Below are 26108 nucleotides of genomic sequence, written 5' to 3'. Positions count from 1 at the left end.
CTACTCGGGATGCTGAGACGGGAGGATCACTTCAACCCGGGAGGCAGAGGTTGCAATGAACTGAGATCTCGCTACTGTACTCCAGCCTGGGCACCAGAGGGAGACACTGTCTCAAAACAAAAACAAAAAAACGAAACAGACATACTCCAATATTAATAAAGCCTGAATAAAGTAAAGGCATTAAAGCAATGGATAGAAATCATACTTTGATAGAACAATCTTTCCACAGCACAATCATAGGAGACAAAGACCTATAGCCCAATGATCTGCAGCCCGGCGACTTTGTCTATCGGAAAAGATACCTACACAAGAGTCCTATCCAGCCTTACCAGAAAGGCCCATATTAAGTCCTTCTCACCAGTCCCTGTGCTGCCAAACTGAAGGGCATTGACTTCTGTATTCACATCTTCCGTATTTATTTATTTGAGATAGAGTTTCGCTCTTGTTGCCCAGGCTGGAGTGCAGTGGCGCGATCTCGGCTCGCTGCCACTTCCGCCCCCTGGGTTCAAGCGATTCTCCTGCCTCAGCCTCCCGAGTAGCTGGGATCACAGGTGCCCGCCACGGCGCCTGGCTAATTTGTGTGTTTTTAGTGGAGATGGGGTTTCACCATGTTGGCCTGGCTGGTCTTGAACTCCTGACCTCAAGTAATCCGCCCACCTTGGCCTCCCAAAGTGCTGGGATTAAAGGCATGAGCCACCCACCACGCCCAACCCATTTTTTCTTTTTTTTTGAGATAGGATCTGATTCTGTCACCCAGGCTGGAGTGCCGTGGCATGATCATGGCTCACTGCAGCCTTGACCTCCCAGGCTCAAGCGATCCTCCCACCTCAGCCTCCTGAGTAGCTAGGCCTACAGGCATGTGCCACCATACCTGGCTAATTTTTTGTACAGACAGGGTCTCACCATGTTGCCTAGGCTGGTCTTCAACTCCTGGCCTCAAGTAATCCTGCTGCCTTGGACTCCCAAAGTACTGGGATTACAGGTATGAGCCCTGCGCCCAGCCACAAAGTGAAACTTTGAGACTTACATGTTCAGATTGACTGTTTCACCCTAACAGTGACTACAGTCTACAGAAAAGACTTTGAAATTAGATTTTAAAATTGCAAAAAAACCGGAATTTAACTAAATGAAAAAATACGCTGGGCATGGTGGTTCATACCGGTAATCCCAGCACTTTGGGAGGCCGAGGCGGGAGGATCACTTGAGGCCAGGTGTTCAAGACCAGCCTGGCCAACACAGTGAAACCCCATTTCTACTAAAAGTACAGAAAAATTAGTTGGGCACGGTGGCTCATGCCTATAATCCCAGCAACTCAGGAGGCTGAGGTTGGAGAATCGCTTGAACCGCGGAGGTGGAGGTTGCAATGAGCTGATATCATGTGACTGTACTCCAGCCTGATGACAAAGCAAGACCTTGTCTCAAAAAAAAATAAAATAAAATAACTTATGCTCCTAATCCTTTAATTGTTGATGGTCTCCAGCAATGCCATAATTAGATAATAGAAGCTTGGGCAAATACTGGTTGACACCTCCCTACAACAGCCTTGGGCAAGTTTTTTGTTTGTTTGTTTCAGAAAGAGTCTTGCTCTGTCGCCCAGGCTGGAGTACAGTGGCATAGTCTTGGCTCACTGCAACATCTGCCTCCCCAGTTCAAGTGATTCTCCTGACTCAGCCTCCCAAGTAGCTGGGATTACAGGTGCCTGCCACCACGCCTGGCTAATTTTTGTATTTTTAGTTGAGACGGGGTTTCACTATGTTGGTCAGGCTGGTCTCGAACTCCTGACCTCAGGTGATCCACCCGTCTCGGCCTCCCAAAGTGCTGGAATTACAGGCATGAGCCACCACACCTGACCGAGCAAGTTAATCATTCTCTCACTGCCAAATGTAAACAGTAAGAGAAGCTTCTTTTCCAGGCTGTTTTGAGCCAGGAGTACCTAGCAGTGATGAATAAATGTTAGCTAATATGAAGTACTTAGCCTGGCATGTGGTTACACTCTCAGTATTATTACTGGTGATGCCTCAGACACTCGGCATTGTTATGACTTTTATTGTTATGGTTACTTTTTAATTTGGTCTTGAGCAGGGAAAAGTTGGGTTTGAGTGTGTCAAAGTGAAAAATAAAAATGTAGACATGAATCTCTAAACTTAGCATTTTCTTTTTCTTTGAGGCAGAGTCTTGTCACCCAGGCTGGAGTGCAGGGTCACAATCTCAGCCCACTGTAACCTCCGCCTCCGGATCTCAAGCGATTTTCCTGCCTCAGCCTCCCGAGTAGCTGGGACTACAGGCAGGCGCCACCACACCAGCTAATATTTGTATTTTTAATAGAGATGAGGTTTCGCCATATTGGCCAGGCTGGTCAGAAACCTCAACACATAGTTGCCCTCACGTTAAGACCCAGGGCCTTTCAGCAGGTCCCAGTATTCACACACGCACACCCCAATCCAATCCCACAGAGACAGGTGACCCCAAACTCAGCAAATGTGTCACAATCTTAGACTCACAGCATCAAAATCAAGAAGTCAAGGCTGAAGGGAGCTGTGATTATGCTACTACATTCCAGCCTGGGCGACAGGGCAAGACCCTGTCTCTAAAAAAAAATTTTTTTTTAGTCATGGAGAGACCAGGATTCTTCCCAATCACAGACACGCCAGATGTCTCAACTCCATGTGCCTTCCTGCTCTGAGACATACCCTCCATCCTTCTGGAGTGAGACCCATGCTAGGCCATGAGTTGTGTTCTCAGCCTCCTCTCCCCTCCGATATTCAAGGAAACATCCAGTCACTCTCTCCCCATGCCATTCTCTGTCTCCTCAAGCACCACACAGAGGTGAGCCCTGTGGCCACCTGCCCTCCCTCTCCCTACTACCCCCCACCCCTCCAAGGCTCCCAAGCAGCAGGCAGGCACAGATGCCCACTCTCCCCAACCTGTTTAGCCACTGCTGGACACCACTGTGCTCATCCCAGGCCCCAGGGGCTGTCTATGGTACACTGGGTTCTCAGAAAGGGATATGAGATTGAAACTAAAGTACCTTAGCAGGGGCCAGGTGCAGTGGCTCACGCCTATTATCCCAGCACTTTGAGAGGCCAAGGTCAGGAGTTCAAGACCAGCCTGGCCAACATGGCAAAACCCCCATCTCTGCTAAAAATACAAAAATCAGGCCGGGCGCCACTTTAGGTGGCCAAGGTGGGCAGATCACCTGGGGTCAGGAGTTCAAGACCATCCTGGCCAACATGGTGAAACCCCCTCTCTACCAAAAATACAAAAATTTGCTGGACATGGTGGCGTGTGCCTGTAATTCCAGCTACTTGGGAGGCTGAGGCAGGAGAATTGCTTGAACTCGGGAGGTGGAGGTTGCAGTAAACCAAGATCATGCCACAGCACTCCAGCCTGGGTGACAGAGCAAGATTCCATCTCAAAAAATAATAAAATAAATTAAATTAAATTAAATTAAATAGTACCTTAGCAGGACACAATCTCCTGTCTTGGCCCTGCTGTCCTGTGCCCCACAAATTCCTCCTGGCCCCTTGGGGACCGGGGAGAAAGACACCACCAAGAAGCCCTGGGAACCCTGGGCCCACCATTCATGTCTCCAACCTCCCTCCCCGGGGCACTCCTGTCCCCTTTCACTACACTCCTGTTGGCCCTGGGCCCACCTGCCTCCCTCCTCCCCTCCCCAGTGCCCCCTCCTTTGCCCTGCCCCGGACACAGGCTCCCCTCCCTGCCGGGACGCAGGCTCCCTCCACACCCACCCTCCAGGCAACTGCAGCCCTCACATTCACCACATTGGCCTTTTTTGTTGGTTTGTTGGATTTTGTTAAGACTTAGTTTGTGGGTGAGGCAGGGGGGCGGGGCTGCACTCTTTATTTTTCTTCTGAGTCGTGTTTCTTCCAGCTATCCAGAATGTACTTAAGAAGGAGGCCCAGCTTCCTGCGGGTTGAGAGTGGGGCTTCCTCGCTGCCTCCCTCCCCGGACCCCCCCTTCTCCACGCCATTGTCACCGGCCGCTTCCAAGCCGACCTCTGGCTGCGACTCGTCCTCCTCCAGGGCCTTGATGCGGACACGCTGGGCGTCCTCGGCCATCTCGTTGAGGCAGCCCTGGAGCATGGTGTAGACAGCGCCAAAGCTGATGCCGCCAGCCACCAGCGTCCCAAACACAGGGATGCCCCTCTCAAAGGCGCGGGCCACCCGCATGGCGCCGTCGGATGACTGGGAATAGAGCCGCAGGACAGTCTCAGGCGAGACCTCATTGGCCAGCGGGGAGCGGATGACAGAGCGCAGGTCACCTGCCTGTTTGCCCACCTGCTCGGCCAGCTTGGCCAGCGAGTCCTCGTCCAGACCAAAGCTGCGGTGGTAGCCACGCAGCGAGTGGATGAGCAGGGCATCATCGTAGGCAGCCGCCAGCCCCGGCACGGGCAGGGCCTGGATGACGCCCAACACCAGGGCAGTCTTGAGGACTTGCTCTTGAAGCATGGCCTTCTTCTTCTGCAAGGCCTCCAGTGAGATGTCGGGGAGCGACAGCAGGCCAGCGTGGCGCCGGTGGGCAGGCAGGTCATGTTCCCAGGTGGACACCAGCGTGGGAAAGTCGTAGCGGGCTGGCGAGAGGTTGGACACCAGGAAGATGCGAGGTTCAGCCACGCCGGCCTCCCGCAGCCGCTCAGCACAGTGGTCTCGGATCTCCTGCAGGACAGCGGCCTCTCTGAAGCCCGATGGCCGCTGGCTGCGTGTGGCCGCCAGGTCCTCGTCCACCTTGGTGCGCACAAAGTAGAACTTCTTGCCCTGGCACAGGATCTCGGCGGCCAGGCGGGTCTCGACGGCCCCGCAGCGGCGGGGGGAGACCAGCAGGAAGAAGTCATAGCGGCTGAAGTCCACCTGCTTGAGGTACTTGTCCGCCGGGCAGCCTGGAGAGCCGGCCCCTGGCAGGTCCCAGAGGGTCACATCGGGGAACTGTGGGTGCGGGTAGGACGACGGTTGCATCGTGGTCTCCACAACGCCCGTCAGAGCCGCCCCAGGGTCCTCGGCCCCCAGGCCACGCAGGGCGTTGATGAGGGAGGACTTGCCGGCACCCGACTCGCCCGTGACGCCCACCTCCAGGCGGGTGCTCTCTGTGGAGGCCAGCAGCTCCTGGAGGTGAGAGGCGGCCTGGGGGAGGTCGCCCGACTCAAAGGCTGTGCGCAGGGCCTCCAGCCTTTCCTTGGCCATGAGGATGGTGGTTTCCTCCTCCCCAGGCACCACAGGCAACTTTGAAGTAGCCATGGTGGCCAGTGGTTCAGAGGGTGGCGGGGGACAGGGGAGAGTCACAGGATGCGTGATCCTCAGCGCCTGCAGAGGAGAAGGGAGCCATTCACACCACCTGGGCCTTGGCATAGGGTGGGGAGAGACAGACATCACGGATGTGAAGGGAGTCCCCCTGGAGGCCCACAACTCTCTTTCTCCTTCAAGAACTGGGGACACATTTTTGGCACAAGTTAAAGGGCATTGAGATCTGGCAGGCCCAGGTTCACATCCCTTTTCTGCCACTAACTTGCTGTGTGACCAGGGGCAAAATGAAGCACCTCTCTGTGTAATGGGCATGACCACCAAGCAGCCTCTTGGAGCACTGTTGGAGTTTCCAGTGTAATCTAGGCACAGGTCAGTTTTCCGGGTATATGCATGCCTTGGAGGGCTGTGTGCTTAGAGTAGCCCAGTGCTTGGTTTAATGCTCTGCTGACACTGGCTGAAATTCTTTGTTTGTTTGAGACAGGATCTCTGTCATCCAAGCTGGAGCACAGTGCTACAATCATGGCTCATTGCAGCCTTGATCTCCTTGGCTCTAGCAATCCTCCCACCTCAGCCTCCTGAATAGCTGGGACCACAGGTGCATGCCAGCATGCCCAGCTACTTTTTAAAACTTTTTGTAGAGATGGGAGTTTCACTATGTTGTCCCAGCTGGGCTTGAACTTCCGAGATCAAGGTCCTCCTGCCTTGGCTTCTGTGTGCTGGGATTAAGGGCATGAGCCACCATACCTGGCCTGAAATTCTTTGTAATATTTGAACCAGGGGCCCCATATTTTCTTTTCATACTGGGCTCTGCAAATTACATAGCCAGGGCTGCATAGGAAAGGGCTTAAGCCCAGCTCCTGGCCTGTGGCACAGACCCATTCAGAGGAAACAGCTGCCTCCTGCTGCGGCTGGGATTGGAGGGTGGGGTGAAGGGGACCCAGACCCGGAGCCAGACTGCCTGGGATCAAATCCTGGCTCCACCACATACTCACTGAGTGATGTGAGGCAAGTTACTTAACTCTCCCCTCACTGTCCTCATCTGTACACTGAGAATGATACCTACAATCACGACAAACCACCCTGTAGGATCTCTGTCACTTGAATGAGTTATGACATAAAACAGCCCATAAAACAGCGCCTGGCTCAGGGCAGGTGCCACGTGTCATTGGCATCATCATCATCGTCATTGTACTTATCATTAGTAATATTCTTAGCTGTGTGACTTTGAGCAAGTCCTCGCCCTCTCTGAGCCTCAGCTGCTCTGTGGGGGATACTCCCCTCCACCTCGCAGGGCTGCTGTGATGACCACGAACCCCGTTCAGCTAGCCCTAGGCTGACTTTGGGTTCAGATACCCTTGGGTTCGGGAAGCCAGGCATGGGGACCACCTGGACACTGGGAGTCATTTCCATGAAATCCCAGCCCTGCCATGGCAACCCTTGCCTCCCGGGGTTCAGTTTCCCCTCCCATCCCCCTGGAGCTCCTGTCGTGATGGCCCCCCTCAGATCCCTCCTCCTCGCCAGGAGCTTCCCTGGTCCTCCCCCTTCCCACTCACCCTCCTCTGGCCCATCACCTCTAAAATACATTTACTCACTAAGGGTCTTCAGGGAGCCCTGGGAGAGCTGCTTATGTCTGGGATCACTGTCCCCAGTTGATAGGGAGAGGGACTGAGGCTCAGACAAGACAAGTGAGGCCTCCTCATCCAGAGGCACAGCCAGGACCCAAACCCAGGTCCCCAGGCTCCTTCACCCCTCTAGAGAGTTACTCTCCCTTCAGCCACATGTCCCTGCCTCCCGCCTTGTCTCCTTGCCCCCTGCATCCCGTCTCTTCACCTCCCACCCCTCACCCCATCCTCTGCTACCGCACTCCACCCCCCACAGAAATGTGTCCTTAAGACATTGTTCCTGGCTGGGCGTGGTGGCTCCCACCTATAATCCTAGCACTTTGGGAGGCCGAGGTGGGTGGATCACTTGAGGTCAGTTCGAGACCAGCCTGGCCAACATGGTGAAACCCCATCGCTACTAAAAATACAAAATTAACCAGGTGTTGTGGCGCATGCCTGTAGTCCCAGCTCTTGAACCCGGGAGGGGGAGGTTGCAGTGAGCCAAGATTGAGCCACTGCACTCCAGCCTGGGCAACAGAGCGAGACTCGGTCTTAGAAAAATAAATAAATAAATAAATAAAGACATTGTTGCCTCCAGATCTGAGCCTCCTATCCTGGGTCAGAAGGGTTCCTGCCTGTGCCCTCTCCCTAGTATGGTCTGGGTGGGAAGAGTGGGAACCTGGAACAGGTCCTGGCAGCAAGGGGCAGACGAGTCAGTGGTTGGAATTTGGGCTGAGAGAGTCCAGATTAGGACCGCAAGCCCCTGCTCCGCACATGCACGGGGCCCAGCGAGAGAGCCCTGGGGGACTCACCTGCCCTGCAGGCTCTCCCTCTCCCCTCACACTCTCCCCACTGATAGGATCTCCTTCCCTGTTAACCCAAGGTCAGACGCCGTTGCTAGGACCCATTGTAATAGCAAGCAGCAGCTTATTGGTCAGCCAGCCTTGGTGCAATAATGCGACAGTGATGTCAGGGGGCGGGGCCTGGAGGTGGAGCAGGGACTCCAGACCCCAGCTGCTCATGGGCTCACCACCCACTCACACGGGGCCCTCCAGTTCCGCTGAAGGCTCCGGAGAGATCTTTCTAACACTGAGACCTGTTCAAAATCCTCCATGGTCTCCATCACCCCCAGGACAAACTCTCAGATTCACAGCTTGGTGTCCGAGGGCTTGGCCCTGCTACCACTCCACCCTCCACCCGGGGACTCTCAGTTCCCCAGACAAGTGTGAAAGTTGATGATACAAATTGGGTCATTGCTGGTGGGCGCAATGGCTCACTCATGCCTGTAATCTCATCAATTTAGGAGGCCAAGGTAGGAGGTTCTCTTGAGCCCAGGAGATCGAGACCAGCCTGGACAACACAGCAAGACCCTATCTCTTAAAAAAAAAAAATTAGCCAGGTGTGGTGGTGCACATTTGTAGTCCTAGCTACACAAGAGGCTGAGGTAGGAGGATTGCTTGAGCCCAAGGCTGCAGTGAGTCATAATCGTGCTACTGCACTCTAGCCTGGGTGACTGAGCAAGATTCTGTCTCTAAACGAAACAAAACAACAGAGTCATTGAAGGAAAGCAAGACTCAGACAAACACACAGTTACCAAAGCCTCACACACACCCTCATTCAGGGACACAGACGTGCAGACTTTAAGAGACACAATTACACACTGACAACATATACAGAAACCCCGAAACCCACTGACTCCATTCAGGAACCTCATTCATTCTGCTGCAGCAGCTAGGGCCCCAGAGATGCATCAAACCCAGGCACTGCTTCAGGGGCTCCAGACCCAGAAAATGGAGATAATTGCGGCCCAGGATGATTGTGGACCAAGAAAGAGAGCCACCGCCACCTGCACATATGCACCGATGCAGACTGGCATGTTCCCAAGGATGCCCCCAGCAGCTCCTCAGAGCACCAGCCAGGGAGGGGTTGCACCCTGCCTATCTGCATGCTGGAAACACAGCAATGAACAAGACAGCCCCAGGTTCTGCCCCCACAGGACTCAGAGTCCAGTGGTGGAGTCAGATCTATCCCAAGATAATGATGACAGAGGGGGCAGCTCTGGGATGGGGGACCCCAGAGGGCTGTGGGAGCACAAAGGGGAATGCCTGACTCAGCCTGGGAGTCAGGGAGGGCTTCCTGGAGGAGGGGGCACCTGACCTGAGATCCAAAGGATGGGTAGGAGTGAGCCAGATGGCACATTAGGGAGTTGCATCCCAGGCTAAGGGACCAGCCTCTGCAAAAACCCTGAGTTGAGAGAGAGCTTTCATTCATTCAATAATAAATTCAATTTCAGGCACACCTCATTTTATTGTACTCAGCTTTATTGTCCTTCACAGATATTATGTTTTTGTTTTTGTTTTTTTTTTTTTTTGCCGGGGAGGCGGGTATGTGGTGGAGAAGAGGGTCTTGCTCTGCCACCCAGGCTGGAGTGCAGTGGCGTGATCTTGGCTCACTGCTCACTGCAATCTCCACCTCCTGGGCTCAAGCAATCTCTACTACCTTTGCCTCCCAAGTAGCTGGGACAACAAGCACGCGCCACCATTCCCAACTATTGTTTTATTTATTTATTTATTCATTCATTCATTCACTCATTCATTTATTGAGACAGAGTTTTACTCTTGTTGCCCAGGCTGGAGTGTGTAGTATGATCTTGGCTCACTGCAATCTCTGCCTCCCAGGTTCAAGAGCTTCTCCCACCTCAGCCTCCCGAGTAGCTGGGACTACAGGCGTGCACCACCATGCCCAGCTAATTTTGGTATTTTTAATAGAGACGGGGGTATCGCTGTCTTGGCCAGGCTGGTCTTGAACTCCTGGCCTCAAGTGACTTTCCCGCCTTGGCCTCCCAAAGTGCTGGGATTGCAGGCATGAGCCACCCCGCCTGGGCCAATACTGTGGTTTTTACAAATTGCAAGTGTGTGGAAACCCTGTGTCCAGCAAGCCTGTTGGTGCCATTTTCCCAACAGCACGTGCTCATTTCATGTCTCTGTGTCACATTTTGGAAATTCTCACAACATGTGAAACTTTTTCATCATTATTATCTCTGCTAGCGTGATCTTTGACATTACCATTGTAATCATTTCAGGGCACCATAAACTGTGCCCACAGAAGACAGCAAACTTAATTGATAAACATTATATGTGTTCTGACTGCTCCACTGACCAGCCATTTTCCTGCCTCTCTCCTTCTCCTTGCACCTCCCTCTTCTGTGAGACACAACTATAATGAAACTAGGCCAATTAATAACTCTAAAATGGCCTCCAAGTGTCCAAGTAAAAGGAAGAATCACATGTCTCTCACTTTAAATCAAAAGCTAGAAATGATTAAACTTAGTGAAGAAGGCCTGTCCAAAGCCGAGATAGCGGCCAGTCGTGGTGGCTCACGCCTGTAATCCCAGCACTTTGAGAGGCCGAGTTTGGAGGATCCCTTGAGGCCAAGAGTTTGAGACCAGCCTGGGCAATATAGTGAGACCCCATCTCTATAAAAAATTTTTAAGGTTAGCTAAGTGTGGTAACACATGCCTGTAGTTCCAGCTACTGGGGAGGCTGATGAGGGAGAATTGCTTGATTCCAAGAGTTGAAGGTTACAGTGAGCTATGACCACAACACCGTACTCCAGAGTGGGCCACAGAGCCAGACCCTGTCTCAAAAAAAAAACAAACAAACAAAAAAAAAAAAACAAAAAAAAAAAAACAACAACAACGGCAGGGCATGATGGCTCATGCCTGTAACCCAGCACTTTGGGAGGCTGAGGCAGGTGGATCACCTGAGGTCAGGAGTTTGAGACCAGCCTGGCCAATGTGACAAAATCCCATCTCTACTAAAAATACAAAAATTAGCTGGGCATGGTGGTATGCATCTGTAATCCCAGATACTCGGCAGACTGAGGCAGAAGAGCTGCTTGAACCTGGGAGGCGGATGTTGCAGTGAGCCGAGATCGCGCCACTGTACTCCATCCTGAGTGACAGAGCAAGACTCCATCTCAACAAACAAACAACAACAAAAAAGACTTCGGTGGAGGCATTTACTGCAGATGTGCTAGAAATAGCAAGAGAACTAAAATTAGAAGTAGAGTCTGAAGATGCGACTGAATTGCTGCAATCTCATGATCAAACTTGAATAGACGAGGAGTTGCTTCTTATGGATGAGCAAAGAAAGTGGTTTCTTGAGATAGAATCTGTGCCTGGTGAAGATGCTGTGAATATTGTTAAAATGACAACAAGGGATTTAGGATATGACATAAACTTACTTGATAAGGCAGTAGCAGGGATTGAGAGGACTGGCTTCAATTTTGAAAGTTCTACCGTGGGTAGAATGCTATCAAACAGCATCGCATGCTACAGAGAAATCTTTTGTGAAGGAAGAGGAAAATGATGCAGCAAACTTCACTGTTGTCTTGTTTTATTTATTTATTTACTTACTTATTGAGACAGAGTCTCACTCTGTCACCCAGGCTGGAGTGCAATGGCATGATCTCAGATCACTGCAGCCTCAGCCTCCCAGGTTCAAGCAATTCTCCTGCCTCTGCCTCCCGAGTAGCTGAGATTACAGGCACGTGCCACCACGCCTGGTTAATTGTTGTATTTTTAGTAGAGATGGGGTTTCACCAAATTGGCCAGGCTGGTCTCAACTCCTGACCTCAGGTGATCCCCCCGCCTTGACCTCCCAAAGTGGGATTACAGATGTGAACCACTGTACCCAGTCAGTTGTCTTATTTGAAAAATTGCAGCAGACCCAGTGGCTCACACCTGTAATCCCAACACTTTGGGAGGCCAAGGCAGGAGGATTTCTTGAGCCCAGGAGTTTGAGACCACCCTGGGCAATATAGGGGGACACCGTCTCCACACACACACAAAAAATTTAATTAGCCAGGCATGGTGGTGTGTGCCTGTGGTTCGCTACTCAGGAGGCTGAGGTGAGAGGATTGCTTGAGCCCTGGCGGTCAAGGCTGCAGTGGCCTGTGATCACATCACTGCACTTTAGCCTGGGCAACAGTGAGACTCTGTCTCTTAAAAAAAAATTGTTAAAACGTGGAAAAAGAAAAAGGAAAAAGAATCTATCTTAGAATCAACAAAGGTGTTCTGTGAGTGTCTACTCTGTGTCCCTCTGGGGTGAGAATACAGCAATGATGGGGCCGGCTCTACCCCAGAGAGAGGAGGTTGATGCAAAGTATACTTACTACCTCCAAGGACCCCTTGGTTGATGTTGGGGATCCAGTGGTGACTGAGACAGCACCAACCCTGTGGACTCTGAGTCTAGAAGGGAACACACCTCCGTCCTCAGACAGTGATGACCCATGGTGGCCACAATGGGGTTGAAGCTGCCCAGAGAGGTGTGGGAGCCATGGGGGTGCCTGACCCAGCCTAGGGGTGGGGATGGAGTCAGTGAAGGATTTTTGGAGAAAGTTAATTCATTGAACACATGCTTTCCAGACACCTACTGTGAGCCAGGCCCTGGCTGGCCGAGGCTGGAGACACAGCAGTGACAAAGACAGTCCCTGAACCATTTCTCCTGCCCACTCCCAAGCCTCCTTTCCTGCCTGCCCTTTCTCTCTGTGTCTCTTAGAAATTCTAAAGCATGTCCCTAGGAATATATACATGTGGTGGCCTCCACCTTCTCTCCACTCTCCACAACCTGGGTAAACCTGAAATCAGTCCTCAGGGATTCATATTCAATATTTATGTAAATATTGGCTGTCTTTTAGGTGCTAGGCACAGTTTTAGGTACTGATACAGTGATGAATAAGACACAGAAGGCCCTTGCTCTCGTGGAGCTTATATATTTTTTAAATATATAGATAGTAAACAAAAGTAATTAAGGTAGTGTCAAGTAGTGATAAGAAAAAAGAAGAAAAAGGGCCAGACATGGTGGCTTACGACTGTAATCCCAGCACTTTGGGTGGATCACTTGAGGTCAAGAGTTTGAGACCAGCCTGGCCAACATGGCAAAACCCCATCTCTACTAAAACTACTAAATAAATAAATAAATAAATAAATAAATAAAAGAAGAGCCGGGTGTCCTGATGGGCACCTGTAGTCCCAGCTGCTCGGGAGGCTGAGCCATGAGAATTGCTTGAACCCAAGAGGCAGAGGTTGCCATGAGCCGAGATTGTGCCACTGCAATCCAGCTTGGGTGATAGAGCAAGACTCTGTCTCAAAAAACAACAAAAAACAAAACAAAACAAAACAGTCCTTGCTCTCATGGAGCTTATAAGCAAAAGTAATTAAGATAGTGTCAAGTAATGATAAGAAAAACGAAGGAAAAGCAAGCAAGAAGATAGAGATGGGCAGTTGGGGAAGGGGTTTGGGGAAGGGGTAGACTGCCACTGGCAATTTTCCCATCCCTGTGGGCATGTGCCACTCTTTCCAGCAAGAGGCAGAGTCTCTTTCCCCTTCCCTTAAATTTGGGCCAGTCTTGTGACTTTCTTTGTCACAAGAAGTGACACTCTGAGACTCCCAAACCCAGGCCTTAACAGGTTTCAGCTCCTGTTTTCTCCTTCTTTCTCCGAAGCTTCTATTCGAAGAGGTCCTGCTACCCTGCTGGAGAGACCTCATGTAGAGACTGCAGCCACATGGAGATGAGCTTGAAGCCATCCAGGACATTTCAGCCACTGATGAGCTCCAGCTGAATGCAGGCACAGGTGTAACCCCAGCCAACACCACATGGGGGCAGAAGAACCATACTGCTGAGCCCAGCCAACCCACAGGTTTTCCCGTAGCAAGCTAGGAGTGAGGTGAGCTGAGATCACACCACTACACTCCAGTCTCGGTGACAGAAAGAAACTCTGTCTCAAAAAAACAAAAAACAAAAAAATACGTGAGGGCCAGGTGCAGTGGCTCACACCTGTAATCTCAGCACTTTGGTAGGCCGAGGTGGGTGGATTGCTTCAGCCCAGGAGTTAGAGACCAGCCTGGGCAACGTGACAAAACCCGGTCTCTATAAAAATTAGCTGAGCTTGGTGGCAGGCGCTATAGCACCAGCTACTTTGGAGGCTGTGGTAGGAGGATGGCTTGAGCCCAGGAGGCAGAGGTTGCATTGAGCGGAGATCAAGCCACTGCACTCCAGCTTGGGCAACAGAGCCAGACCCTGTCTCAAAAAAAAAAAGAAAAAAAAAAAAACCATGAAATCATGAAACCATGACAGAGGAGCATGAGTAAATAGTGCCTTTTGTATCAGGTCCCATGTGGCTCAGCACAACACTGGTCAGAACCCCAAGTTGTGGCCTTGGAAGGTTCACTTGGAAGGTTCAAAGAGAGAGGGTGGGAGGAGGCAGAAGGGATGGCTGGGAAGTTGGATTCGGCCTGATAGAGAGAAACAGGTGTTCCCCATGCAGGAAGGCCCCAGATGAAACACTTGAGGCAAATCTGACAACACTTATTAATGAATTAAATGCACACATTTCCTTCAATTGAGCATCCCTGCTCCTAAAGATCTATCCGATGGACCTTTTCATGACTGAAGGAATTTCATTGACCACTCCCTGGAGTTTGCAGGGGAAAAAGGATGTCTAGGGGGCCCCATCTGGATGGAAATGGCACCTGGGGAGTGGAGCACACCTGGGGAGGTGAGGGCCACTTCACTGTTTCTTACTTTTTTTTTTTTTTTTTCTTGAGACAAGAGTCTCTCTCTGTTGCCCAGGCTGGAGTGTAGTGGCGTGATTTTGGCTTACTGCAACCTATACCTCCTGGGTTCAAGCGATTATTCTGCCTCAGCCTCCCAAGTAGCTAGGATTACAGGCAAGCGCCACCACACCTGGCTAATTTTTCCATTTTTCAGTAGAGACAGGGTTTCACCATGTTGACCAGGTTGGTCTCGAACTCCTGACTTCAAATGATCCTCCCACCTTGGCCTCCCAAAGTGCTGGGATTACAGGTGTGACCCACCGCACCTGGCCTCTTACTTCTAATTTTTAACTGTAACTTTCAATTTCATTTAATTACACATTTTTGAATTTTTTTAAAAAATGCATGAAAGGGATACGGTGTGCAATTTTTTTTTTTTTTTTTTTTTTTTTTTTTTTGAGACAGTCTTGCTCTGTCACCCAGGCTGGAGTGCAATCTCGGCTCTCAGCTCACTGCAACCTCCGCCTCCTGGGTTCAAGCAATTCTCCTGCCTCAGCCTCCTTAGTAGCTGGAATTACAGGCGTGCACCACCATGCCCAGCTAATTTTTGTATTTTTAGTAGAGACAGCGTTTCACCATGTTGGTCAGGCTGGTCTCGAACTCCTGACCTCATGATCCACCCGCCTTGGCCTCCCAAAGTGCTGGGATTACAGGTGTGAGCCATCACACCCGTCCCCAAGCTTTTAAAATTCATTAGAAATTATTTAAGACACAGAGACACATAACAGATGATAAACTGTCTTGTCAGTAGGATGTTTACTGCTGCATCTCTCATAGTGGGAGGGACAAAAGAGAAAACAAGGTGAATTCCCCTCAATAGGACAGTGACTGCTGAATAAATGTTGGTACATCCATGCCATAGGCCATGGAAACCACACCACACAGCCATTAGAAAGGGTGAATCGAATGACTCGGAGGGTTGAGGAAAGCAAGATGCAGAGAGTTGCCCAGGCATAGTGGCTCTTGCCTGTCACCCCAGCACTTTGGGAGGCCAGGGTGGGTAGATCGCTTGAGCTTAGGAGTTCGAGACCAGCCTGGGCAACATAGTGAGATCCCATCTCTACGAAACATATACATATAGCTTGGCATGGGGGTGCATGCCCGTGGTCCCAGCTGCGTGGGAGGCTGAGGTGGAAGAATCAGTTGAACCTAGGAGATCAAGGCTGCAGTGAGCTACCAGCATTCCTATGAAGGAGTCTGTGGGGGAGAGAAGAGAAAGGTGAGGAGAGAACCAAGCAGAAAAGAAGAAAAAACTTCCCTTAAAAAATTAAAAGTGGCTGGTCATAGTGGCTCACACTGATCATTGTAATCCCAGCACCTTGGGAGTTAGAGGCAGGAAAATCGCTTGAGCTCGGGAGTTTGAGAACAGCCTGGGCAACATAGGGAGACCAGAAAGAGGGAGGGAGGGAGGGAGGAAGGGAGTGAGGAAGGAAGGAAAGAAGGAAGGAAGGAAGGAAAGAAAGAAAGAAAGAAGGAAGGAACCAGGTGCGGTGGCTCACGCCTGTAATCCCAGCACTTCGGGAGGCCGAGGCAGGTGGATCACCTGAGGTCAGGAGTTCGAGACCAGCTGATCAACATGGTGAAACCCTATCTCTACTAAAAATACAAAAGAAAATTAGCCGGACGCAGTGGCATGCACCTGTAGTCCCAGCTACTTGGGAGGCTGAGAGAATCACTTGAACCTGAGAGGCGGAGGTTGCAGTGAGCTGAAATTGTGCCACTGCACTCCAGCCGGGGCAACAGAGCGAGACTCCCCCTTCAAAAAAAAAGGAAGAAGGAAGGAAGGGAGGGAGGGAGAGAGAGAGAGAGAGAGAGAAAGGAAGGAAGGAAGGAAGGAAGGAAGGAAGGAAGGAAGGAAGGAAGGAACGAAGGAACGAAGGAAGGAAGGAAGGAAGGAAAGGGGAGGGCAGGGGAGGGGAAAGGAGGGGAGAGGAAGGAAGGGAAAGGAGAAGGAAAGGAAGAAGGAAGGAAGGACGGACTGGGCATGGTGGCGCATGTCTGTGGTCCCAGCTACTCAGGAAGCTGAGGCAGGAGGATCACTTGAGCCCAGGAGGTTGAGGCTGCAGTGAGCTATTGATAGCACCATTGCCCTCCAACCTGGGCAACAGAGTAAGACTTTGTCTGGAAAAAAAAAAAAATTAAAAGCATGCCTGTAGGTGACAAAATTAGAGATATCATGTGCAGGATAGAGGTGATCTCAGGCAAGGAGAGAGGAAAGGAGCTGTGGCCAGGGAAGGCTGTGGCCTCTGGGCATGTATTTCAAATGTTTTGATGTTTTTTGTCTTTCTTTTTTTTTTTTTTTTTTTTTTGAGGCGGAGTCTCGCTCTGTCGCCCAGGCTGGAGTGCAGTGGCGCGATCTCGGCTCACTGCAAGCTCCGCCTCCCGAGTTCCCGCCATTCTCCTGCCTCAGCCTCCCGAGTAGCTGGGACTACAGGCGCCGCCACCACGCCCGGCTAATTTTTTTGTATTTTTAGTGGAGACGGGGTTTCATTGTGTTAGCCAGGATGGTCTCGATCTCCTGACCTCGTGATCCGCCCGTCTCGGCCTCCCAAAGTGCTGGGATTACAGGCTTGAGCCACCGCGCCCGGCCTGTTTTTTGTCTTTCAACTGAGTGCCAGGAGACTCCACTTATTCTTTATTTGTTTTAAATAATTTATAATAAAATTTCAAAACTTGAATAATATGCCTACATGTATGCCCCTATGGAAAATTAGCAATGTACAATAACATCAAATTCTTCACCCAGGTTAGCCCCACCCTATCCCCCAAGTCCCTTTTACCCTTGCAGATTCCAGGACCATTAAATGACTGTTTTCCACAAACATTTCCTGACCACCTGCCATGGACTCTGGACTCAGCCAGGATGGGTCATATCCGGGACTCATCCCCCAGAGACTCCAGTCTGGCAGAGATGTTGCCTTCCTTCCTCACCACCCCCAGGTTCCTTCACACCCATACCTTGGGGCGGGCAACCTTCACAACGGGAGGCCATATTGGGTAACAGACAGAAACGGCACCCATGACCCAAAGGGCACTCCCTTCCCCAATAATGACAGTAAGGGCCACCGTTTACCTGCGTTGAACTCTGAATTCCAGGCGCTGTTCCGAGTTCTGTGCATGTGTGGACTCCCTCAACCGCATGTCTCCTCTATGAGTAGGACCCATTATTGTCCCATTTCACAAATGGGAAAGCTGAGGTCAAGATACGCACCTGAGGCCACTAGTAACTGAACTAGTGACTGGGCTCAGTGGCTCACAAAACGGTGATAATCCCAGCATTTTGGGAGGCCGAGGCAGGCAGATTGCCAGAGCTCAGGAGTTAGAGACCAACCTGGGCAACATGGCAAAACTCCATCTCTACTAAATATACAAAAATTAGCTGGGTATGGTGGTGTACCTGTAATCCCAGCTATTGGGGAGGCTGAGGGAGGAGAATCGCTTGAACCTGGAAGGCAGAGGCTGCAGTGAGTTGAGTTCGCACCACTTCACTCCAGCCTGGGCGACAGAGTGAGACTCTGTTTCCAAAGGTTAAAAAACAAACAAACAAACAAACAAAAACTAGTAACTGGCAAAGTTGGCTTTCAAACCCAGACAGACTGGAACCTGAGTATCCTCTGAACCACTACGCTGAGCTCTGTGGATGTGTCTCTTGTATCCATATTGAACCAGTCACTTTTTTCTCAGCCTCCCAGGCTCAAGTGATCCTCCCACCTCAGCCTCCTGAGTACCTGGAACCACTGGTGCATGCCCCCACACCCAGGCTAATTTTAAATTTTTTTTGTAGAGACAGGTGAACCTGTCACTTTTGATATGAGCTTTTCCATGAAGGATTTAGAAGAATGTCACAGATCCATGGGTGAGGGGAGATCTCCCCTGAAAGATTAGGATATTCTAGGCCTTCTGCAAACAGGGAGGGATGGGTACAGGTTATGCTAAGCTCTCAATATGCTTTATTTTATTCCATCCTCCCTCCCAGAAAGGATGCATCTGTCCTACAAGAGTTGAAAGCATGGGCTTTGATACACATGGAAGTATTTATGGGTGGAATATGATGACTGGGATTTGCTTTAAATGTCTCAGCACAAAAAGGAAGGAAGGAAAGAGGGAGGGAATACAGGAAGGAAAGAAAGGAGAAAGGAAGAAAGAAGTATGGAGGAGAGGAGGGAGAAAGAGAAAGAGGAGGAAAGAAGGAAGAAAGGAAGGAGGGAGAGAGAAAGAGCAAAGGAGGGAGGGTAAAAGCAAAGGAAAGGCCAGGAGCAGTGGCTCACACTGTAATCCCAGCACTTTGGGAGGCCAGGGCGGGCGCGTCACTTGAGGTCAGGAATTCGAGATCAGCCTGGTCAACATGGTGAAACCCTGTCTCTACTAAAAATACAAAAATTAGCTGGGCACGGTGATGTGTGCCTGTAATCCCAGCTACTCAGGAAGCTGAGGCATGAGAATCGCTGTAACCTGGGTGGCAGAGGTTGCAGTGAGCCAAGATCACGCTACTGCACTCCAACCTGGGCAACGGAGCGAGACCCCATCTCAAAAAAAAAAAAAAAAAGCAAAAGGAGAGAAGAGAGGAGGGAGGAAGAGGGGAAGGTATAGGAAAGGAGGAGGCAGGGAAGACAGGAAGGAAGAGATAATTTGGCAAAATGTGGATAATTTTGGACACTGGGAGATTGAGACCTGAAGGGTCATTTAATGACTATTTCTGCCTGCAAACATTTTCCTGAGCACTCTGCCATGGGCTCTGGGCTCAGTCACTTTCTGATTCCATCATAGATTGGGGTATCAGTCTATCATAGATATTATACTATTTTCTCTACTTTTGTATATATTTGGACGTTTTCTTAACATTTAAGGGGGGGAAATTTTATCTTCTAGTGTCAGATAGATGTGTGTTCCATCCCAATGTTCTACATATTAGCAGCCTATTAGCCTCCTTCAGCCTCAGTTTCCTCCTCTATACAATGTGGATAAATAATAGCACAGTCCTCATGATTAACAACCCGAAGACATGACTGTTTCAATTGGTTGAAAGCTTAGTGTGGGCCAAGCTTTGTGCTTAACATACGTTACAATAGCAGCTTACAATATGGGAACACAAGGCTCAGAGAGGTTATGAAACTTGTCCAAGACTACACTGAAGATAAATTGTGAATCCACACCACAAACCCACCAGGTCTGTTTGAGTCCAAAGATCTTTTATTTTTTTCAGTTTTTTTAATTTTAATTTTTATGGATACATATTAGGTATGTATATTTATAGGGTACATGAAGAGTCCAAAGATCTTCACCAACCTATCTGGGGCAGCAATTTGACGTATTTGGTTCTACCCTCACCTCTGTCATCAATCCCCTCTGAGACTTCTGGACTAGTCAGGATAGGCCAGGTGATGCTACAGTAACAAACAGCCCCAGTGTCTTGGTGACTTACAACAGCAGGTTGCTCGCTCCTATCACATCTCTGCTGGAGTCCACTGTGGCTCTGTTCAATGTCAGCTTCACTCCAGAAGCCGGCAGGTGGACTCTATCGGGAACCTTGTGGTCCATATGGCAGAGAGAGCAGTGACAGGGCAAATCACTTTATTTATTTATTTATTTTTTGAGACAGGGTGTTGCTCTGTTGCCCAGGCTGGGGTGCAATAGCACAATCATAGCTCATTGCAGAACTCCCAAGCTTAAGCGATCCTCTTGCCTCAGACTCCCAAGTAGCTGGGACCACAGGTGTGTGCCACCATGCCTGGCTAATTTTTTTAATTTCTTGTAGAGACAGGGTCTTGCCATGTTGCCCAGGCTGGTTTTGAACTCCTACGCTCAAGCAATCTACCCACCTTGGCCTCCCAAAGTGCTGGGATTACATGCATGAGCCCCCATACCCGGCTGACAAACCACTCAAGCTCTGAAATCTGCTGGAAATGACTCAGGTTACATCCGCCCACAGTTCAGAGTCTCTGCAAGGACATTCCTGTCCTTTCTTCCAACATGGGACCTGTTGACCTTTTGATCCACATGAATCGTGAATCAGCAGTCATAGCTGAGTCCAGCTACTTGCTGTTAGACTTTGAGATGAACACTCAGAAGTCTCCATCCCTCATCTGCAAAATAAGGGCTTATAATGCCTACATCATAGGGCATCAAATGCAATAAATTACGTGAAACATCCACACAGTTCTAGCCAGAAATGATACCTCCTTCCCTTTTTCCTTTTTTTTTTTTTTTAATTATTATACTTTAAGTTCTAGGGTACATGTGTACAACGTGCAGGTTTGTTACGTATGTATACATGTGCCATGTCGGTGTGCTGCACCTGTTAACTCATCATTTACATTAGGTATAGCTCCCAATGCTATCCCTCCCCCTTCCCCCAACCCCACGACAGGCCCCAGTGTGTGATGTTCCCCACCCTGTGTCCACGTGTTCTCATTGTTCAATTCCCACCTACTTTCAAATAGTGATATGGATGGAATATTTGTGTCTCCTGAAATTCATATGTTGAAGCCCTAACCCACCAACATGTGGTATTACAAAAATGACCACAGCAATATTTCAGGCCCTACATCCTTTTTCAGAACGCTGTTATTCTTTTGCCCCTTCCCTTGAACTTGGACGAACAGAATATGGCAAGAGTGATGCTGTATGATCTCCGAGGGTACATCAGAATGGCAACATGGCTTCCCTCTCTTGACATTCTCACCCAAGGGTACCTAGTGCCGAGTAATGAATTACCACAAGCCTAGGGGCTTAAAATAGCACCCATGTGTACAAACCCGTTAGGAAGGCTACTGTAAAAAACAAAAACAAGCAGGGTGTGATGACTCACTCAAAATCCCAGCACTTTGGAAGGTTGAGGTAGGAGGATTGCGAGATCCCAGGAGTTTGAGACCAGCTTGGGCAACAGAGCAAGACCCTGTCTCTACAAAAAAAAAAAAAAAAAAAATTATCTGGATATAGTGGCACATGTCTATAGCCCCAGCTACTCGGGAGGATCACTTGATCCCAGACATTCAAAGCTGCAGTGAACTGATTGCACCACTGTACTCTAGCCTGGGTGACAGAGTGAGACCTTGTCTCTAAAAAAATGTAAAAAATTAAAACACACACATATATACACACACACACACACAGAAACCAGAAAATAACAAGTGGTGGTGGCAATGCAAAATTATGTAACTACTATGGAAAATACTATGGTGATCCCCCAAAAAATTAAACATAGAATTACCACATCAGGCCAGGCATGGTGGCTCATGCCTGTAATCCCAGCACTTTGGGAGGCCAAGGAGGGTGGATCACGAGGTCAGGAGTTCAAGACCAGCCTGGTCAACATGGTAAAACCCCGTCTCTACTGAAAATACAAAAATTAGCCAGGTGGTGTGGCTCCCAGCTACTCAGGAGGCTGAGGCAGAAGAATTGCTTGAATCCGGGAGGCAGAGGTTGCAGTGAGTTGAGATTGCGCCACTGCATTCCAGCCTGGTGGGCAACAGAGCAAGAATCTATCTCAAAAAAAAAAAAAAAAAAAGAATAACCACATCATCCACCAGTTCTACAGGGTATATATCCAAAATAATTGAAAGCATGGTCTTGAAGAGAGAGTTGTATAACCATGCTTATGATCATTGCAGCATCATTCAGCATGTGCATCATAATAGCCAAGAGGCAAAAGTAACCCAAGTGTCCATCAACCAATGAATAGATCAACATTTGGATCTATCCATACAATGGAATATTATTCAACCTTAAAAAGGAAGGAAATTCTGACACACGCTGTAACATGGATGAACCTTGAGGACATTACGCTATGTGAAATAAGCCAGTCCCAAAAAGACAAATATTGTGTGATTTCACTTATGAGCAGTATCTAAAGTAGTCAAATTCATAGAAATAGGAAATAGAATGGTGGTGGCCAGGGACTGGGAAGAGGGAAAGGAGGAGTTGTTTAATGAGTATAGAATTTCAGTTTTGCAAAATGAAAAAGTTCTGGAGATTGATTCCATGATAATGTGAATATACTTAACATTACTGAATTGCATACTTAGAAAAGATTAAGGTAGGCCGGGTGTGGTGGCTCACACCTGTAATCCTAGCACTTTGGGAGGCTGAGACGGGCAGATCACCTGAGGTCAGGAGTTCGAGACCAGCCTGGCCAACATAAAGTGAAACCCTGTCTCTACTAAAAAAGACAAAAATTAGCTGGTTGTGGTGGAACATGCCTCTAGTCCCAGCTACTTGGGAAGCTGAGGCAGGAAAATCCCTTGAACCTGGGAATCGGAGGTTGCAGTGAACTGAGATCGCGCCACTGTACTCCAGCCTGGGCCACAGAACAAGACTCCGTCTCTCAATAAAATAAAATAAAATAAAATAAAATAAAATGGCGGGCCACGGTGGCTCACGCCTGTAATCCTAACACTTTGGGAGGGTGAGGTAGGTGGATCACCTGAGGTCTGGAGTTCGAGACCAGCCTGGCCAACCTGGTGAAACCCCGTCTCCTAAAAATACAAAAATTAGCCGGGCATGGTGGCACATGCCACCGGGCTGGGGGTCAGGGGCTGAGGCAGGACAATCCCTTGAACCTGGGAGGTGGACGTTGTAGTGAGCCAAGATCGTGCCACTGCACTCCAGCCTGGGCAACAGAGCGAGACTCTGTCTCAAAATAAATAAATAATAAATAAATAAACCAAAAAACAGCTCATTCAGGTGTTCAGCAGAATCAGTTACTTGCAGTTATAGAACTGAGGCCCCCACTTTCTTGCTGGCTCTTGTCTCAGGTCACTCTTGGCCCCTAGAGGCTACTCTTGGGTCTTTTCCACCTGATTCCTTCAATGTTCAAGCCTGCAATGCCGCATCAAACCTTTTTCATGCTTCAAATCTAACTTCCCCTTCTGCTACCAGCAAGAGAAAACATTCTACTTTTAAAGGGCTTGTGTGAGTAGATTAAGCCCACCAAGATGATCTCCCTGTTGACGAACTCAAAGTGAAATTGGTAATCGGCAATCTTGTTTTTTTGTTTTTGAGACGGAGTTTCACTCTTGTTGTCCAGGGTCGAGTGCAATGGTGCAATCTCGGCTCACCACAAACTTCACCTCCCAGGTTCAAGCAGTTCTCCTGCCTCAGCCTCCCAAATAGCTGGGATTGCAGGCATGCGCCATCACACCCGGCTAATTTTGTATTTTTAGTAGAGACGGGGTTTCTCCATGTTGGTCAGGCTGGTCTTGAACTCCCAACCTCAGGTGATAACCCCGCCTCAGCCTCCCAAAGTGCTGGGATTACAGGCATAAGCCACTGCGCCCGACTGAAATTGGTAATCTTAAATTAGAAGCTAATGTTAATCTCCTTTGGCAATACCCTCACAAACACACCCAGGATCAATATTTTGCATCCTTCAATCCAATCAAATTGACACTCAGTATTAACCATCACACCCCACCCCCAAATCCTGATTCACAGTCCTGAATTGTTTTATGCCACCAAGTTTTGGGGGGAAATATGTCATACAGCCACAGTAACTGAACCCTCAATTTCTTCCTCTCTACTCTCCAGCTCCCCTGCTTCTCCCTTTTGCTCTCCCAACCCTTCCCAACTCCCTGCATTAAATTCCTTCTGTTGAAATGCCTAGGGTAACTTGTCTTTCTGACCGATCCTTATTGATCCATTTCTTCTTTTTCTTTTCCCCTTTTTCAAACCCCATATTTTCACCATGTCCCCCTTTTCAAACCCCATATTTTTTTCATTTCCCCCTTCTCAAACCCTGTATTTATCCAGACTCTGGGGCAGCCATGATCCATAGGAGAGACTGGAACATTTCTCAACCCCAGGGACTGAATCTTGATTAGGTGAAGTCAATCAGGATAAGTCTATCATCTTGCCAGGGATTGGCTGGCTCAATATTGGCCAACGAGGTATGAGGGGAAGTCTGCTAGGGGATGGGGCTTCTGAAAAGACAAGGATGAGAGGTCCCCCCTTCTGGCTTTGGATATGGTTGTACGAGGCCATGATGCTGCAGCTATGGCCATCATCATGGAAACATGCAGAGGACGGCAGAGGAGAAAGATAGTTTCTCAATGTTTCCTTTGAATCGCTGAATTACTGACCTCTGGATAGCCTCTACTCTACCTCCATTTGTATAACATTAACTTCTTTCTTTCTCCTGCCTCCCTCCCTTCCTTCTCCCTCCATCTTTCTTTCTTTCTTTTTCTTTCTTTCTCTTTGTTTCCTTCCTTCCTTCCTTTCCTTTCTTCCTTCCTTTTTCTTTCCCTCCTTCCCTTCCTTCCTTCCTTTCTTCTTCCCTCCCTCCCTCCTTCCTTCCTTTCTTTCTTCTTCCCTCCCTCCTTTCTTTCTCTTTCTTTCTTTTTCTTTCTTTCTCTTTCTTTCCTTCCTTCCTTTCTTTCCTTTCTTCCTTCCTTTCTTTTTCTTTTTTTCTTTCTTTCCCTTCCTCCCTTCCTTCCTTTCTTCTTCCCTCCCTCCCTCCTTCCTTCCTTGCTTCCTTTCTTTTTCCCTCCCTCCTTCCTTTCTTTCTTTCTTTTTCTTTCTTTCTTTCATTTCTTTCTTTCTCTTTCCCTTCCTCCCTCCCTCCACCCCTTCCTTCCTTCCTTTTTTCTCCCTTTTTCTCCTTCTCTTTTTTTTTTTTTTTTTTTTTTTTTGAGACAGGGTCTCACTCCGTAGCCCAGGCTGGAGTGCAGTGACACAATCATAGCTCACTACAGCCTTGAACTTCTGGCCTCAAGTGATCCTCCTCCCTCACCCTCTCAAGTAGCCACCACCATGCTAGGCTAACTTTTCAATGTTTTGTAGAGATGGGCTCTTGCTGTATTGCCCGGACTGGTCTTGAACTCCCGGCCTTAAGCAATCCTCCTACCTCAGCCTCCTAAAATCACACTGTGATTACAGGCATGAACCACTGCGTCTGGTCCACATTAACTGTTTCTTACTGCATCTGCCTTGGAGCCTTTGCCTTTGCAGTTCCCTCTGCTTGCCCCCCTCCCCCTCCTCAGACACCTGCATGGTCTTCTCCCTTGCCTCACTTAGGTCTCTACTTGAACATCACCTTAGTGAGGCTCTTACTCACCATATATGAAATCAAACCTCTTTGGCAGCATTGCCCATTCTCCTTCCCTGCACTATGATTCCTTCCTAGTACTCACTGATGTGTGATGTATAATAGGTGATATTTATTTATTATGTGTCTCCTCCACTAAAACACAACCTCCATGAGAGCAGAGAATTTTGTCTGTATCACCAGTGTCTCACTTACAAAAGGATGCATAGCTTGTGACTGATAAAGATTTGTTAGATGAATGTTAAATAAATTGTTTCTGTTCTTTTGGCTGGGCTTTCTGTTACTTTCAGTTTTTGTTTTTGAGACGGAGTCTCGCTCTGTTGCCCAGGCTGGAGTGCAGTGGTGCAATCTCAGCTCACTGCAACCTCCGCCTCCCAGGTTCAAGTGATTCTCCTGCCTCAGCTTCCTGAGTAACTGGGAACACAGGCACCCGCCACCATGACCCGCTAATTTTTTGTATTTTTAATAGAGACAGGGGTTTCATCATGTTAGCCAGGCTGGTCTAAAACTCCTGACCTCAAGTAATCTGCCCGCCTCAGCCTCCCAAAGTGCTGGGATAAGAGGCGTGAGTCACTGCGCCCGGCGGGGGC

At 49.2% G+C, this 26108-nt stretch overlaps 2 protein-coding genes across 6 annotated transcripts in view; one reads left to right on the top strand and one right to left on the bottom strand.

The window, feature by feature from the left end:
• SMG9 (SMG9 nonsense mediated mRNA decay factor) overlaps positions 1-26108 on the top strand; it is an 84920-nt gene that overhangs the window by 32202 nt on the left and 26610 nt on the right. For 3 of the 5 annotated variants that reach the window (XM_077976354.1, XM_077976353.1, XM_077976352.1), the window contains exon 15: positions 13366-13974. In XM_077976354.1, the coding sequence (XP_077832480.1) occupies positions 13366-13483 (118 nt within the window). In that variant the 3' untranslated portion in view covers positions 13484-13974. Of the gene's footprint in view, positions 1-13365; positions 13975-26108 lie in introns of those variants that run through there. The other 2 variants (XR_013408644.1, XR_013408645.1) reach the window with 1 other exon arrangement.
• Positions 3779-5252, bottom strand: IRGC (immunity related GTPase cinema). Its single transcript, XM_015124161.3, has one exon. It carries the CDS (start codon positions 5250-5252, stop codon positions 3861-3863), a length of 1392 nt encoding a protein of 463 aa, XP_014979647.1. The 3' UTR covers positions 3779-3860.

Source organism: Macaca mulatta, chromosome 19 (assembly GCF_049350105.2).
Source record: "Macaca mulatta isolate MMU2019108-1 chromosome 19, T2T-MMU8v2.0, whole genome shotgun sequence".
NCBI classification, from domain to species: domain Eukaryota; kingdom Metazoa; phylum Chordata; class Mammalia; order Primates; family Cercopithecidae; genus Macaca; species Macaca mulatta.
This window is presented reverse-complemented; position numbering and strand designations above follow the sequence as displayed.

Bases quoted from the DNA above. Each gene is read 5' to 3' on its own strand.
- IRGC (XM_015124161.3), bottom strand. From the start codon at position 5,252: ATGGCTACTTCAAAGTTGCCTGTGGTGCCTGGGGAGGAGGAAACCACC.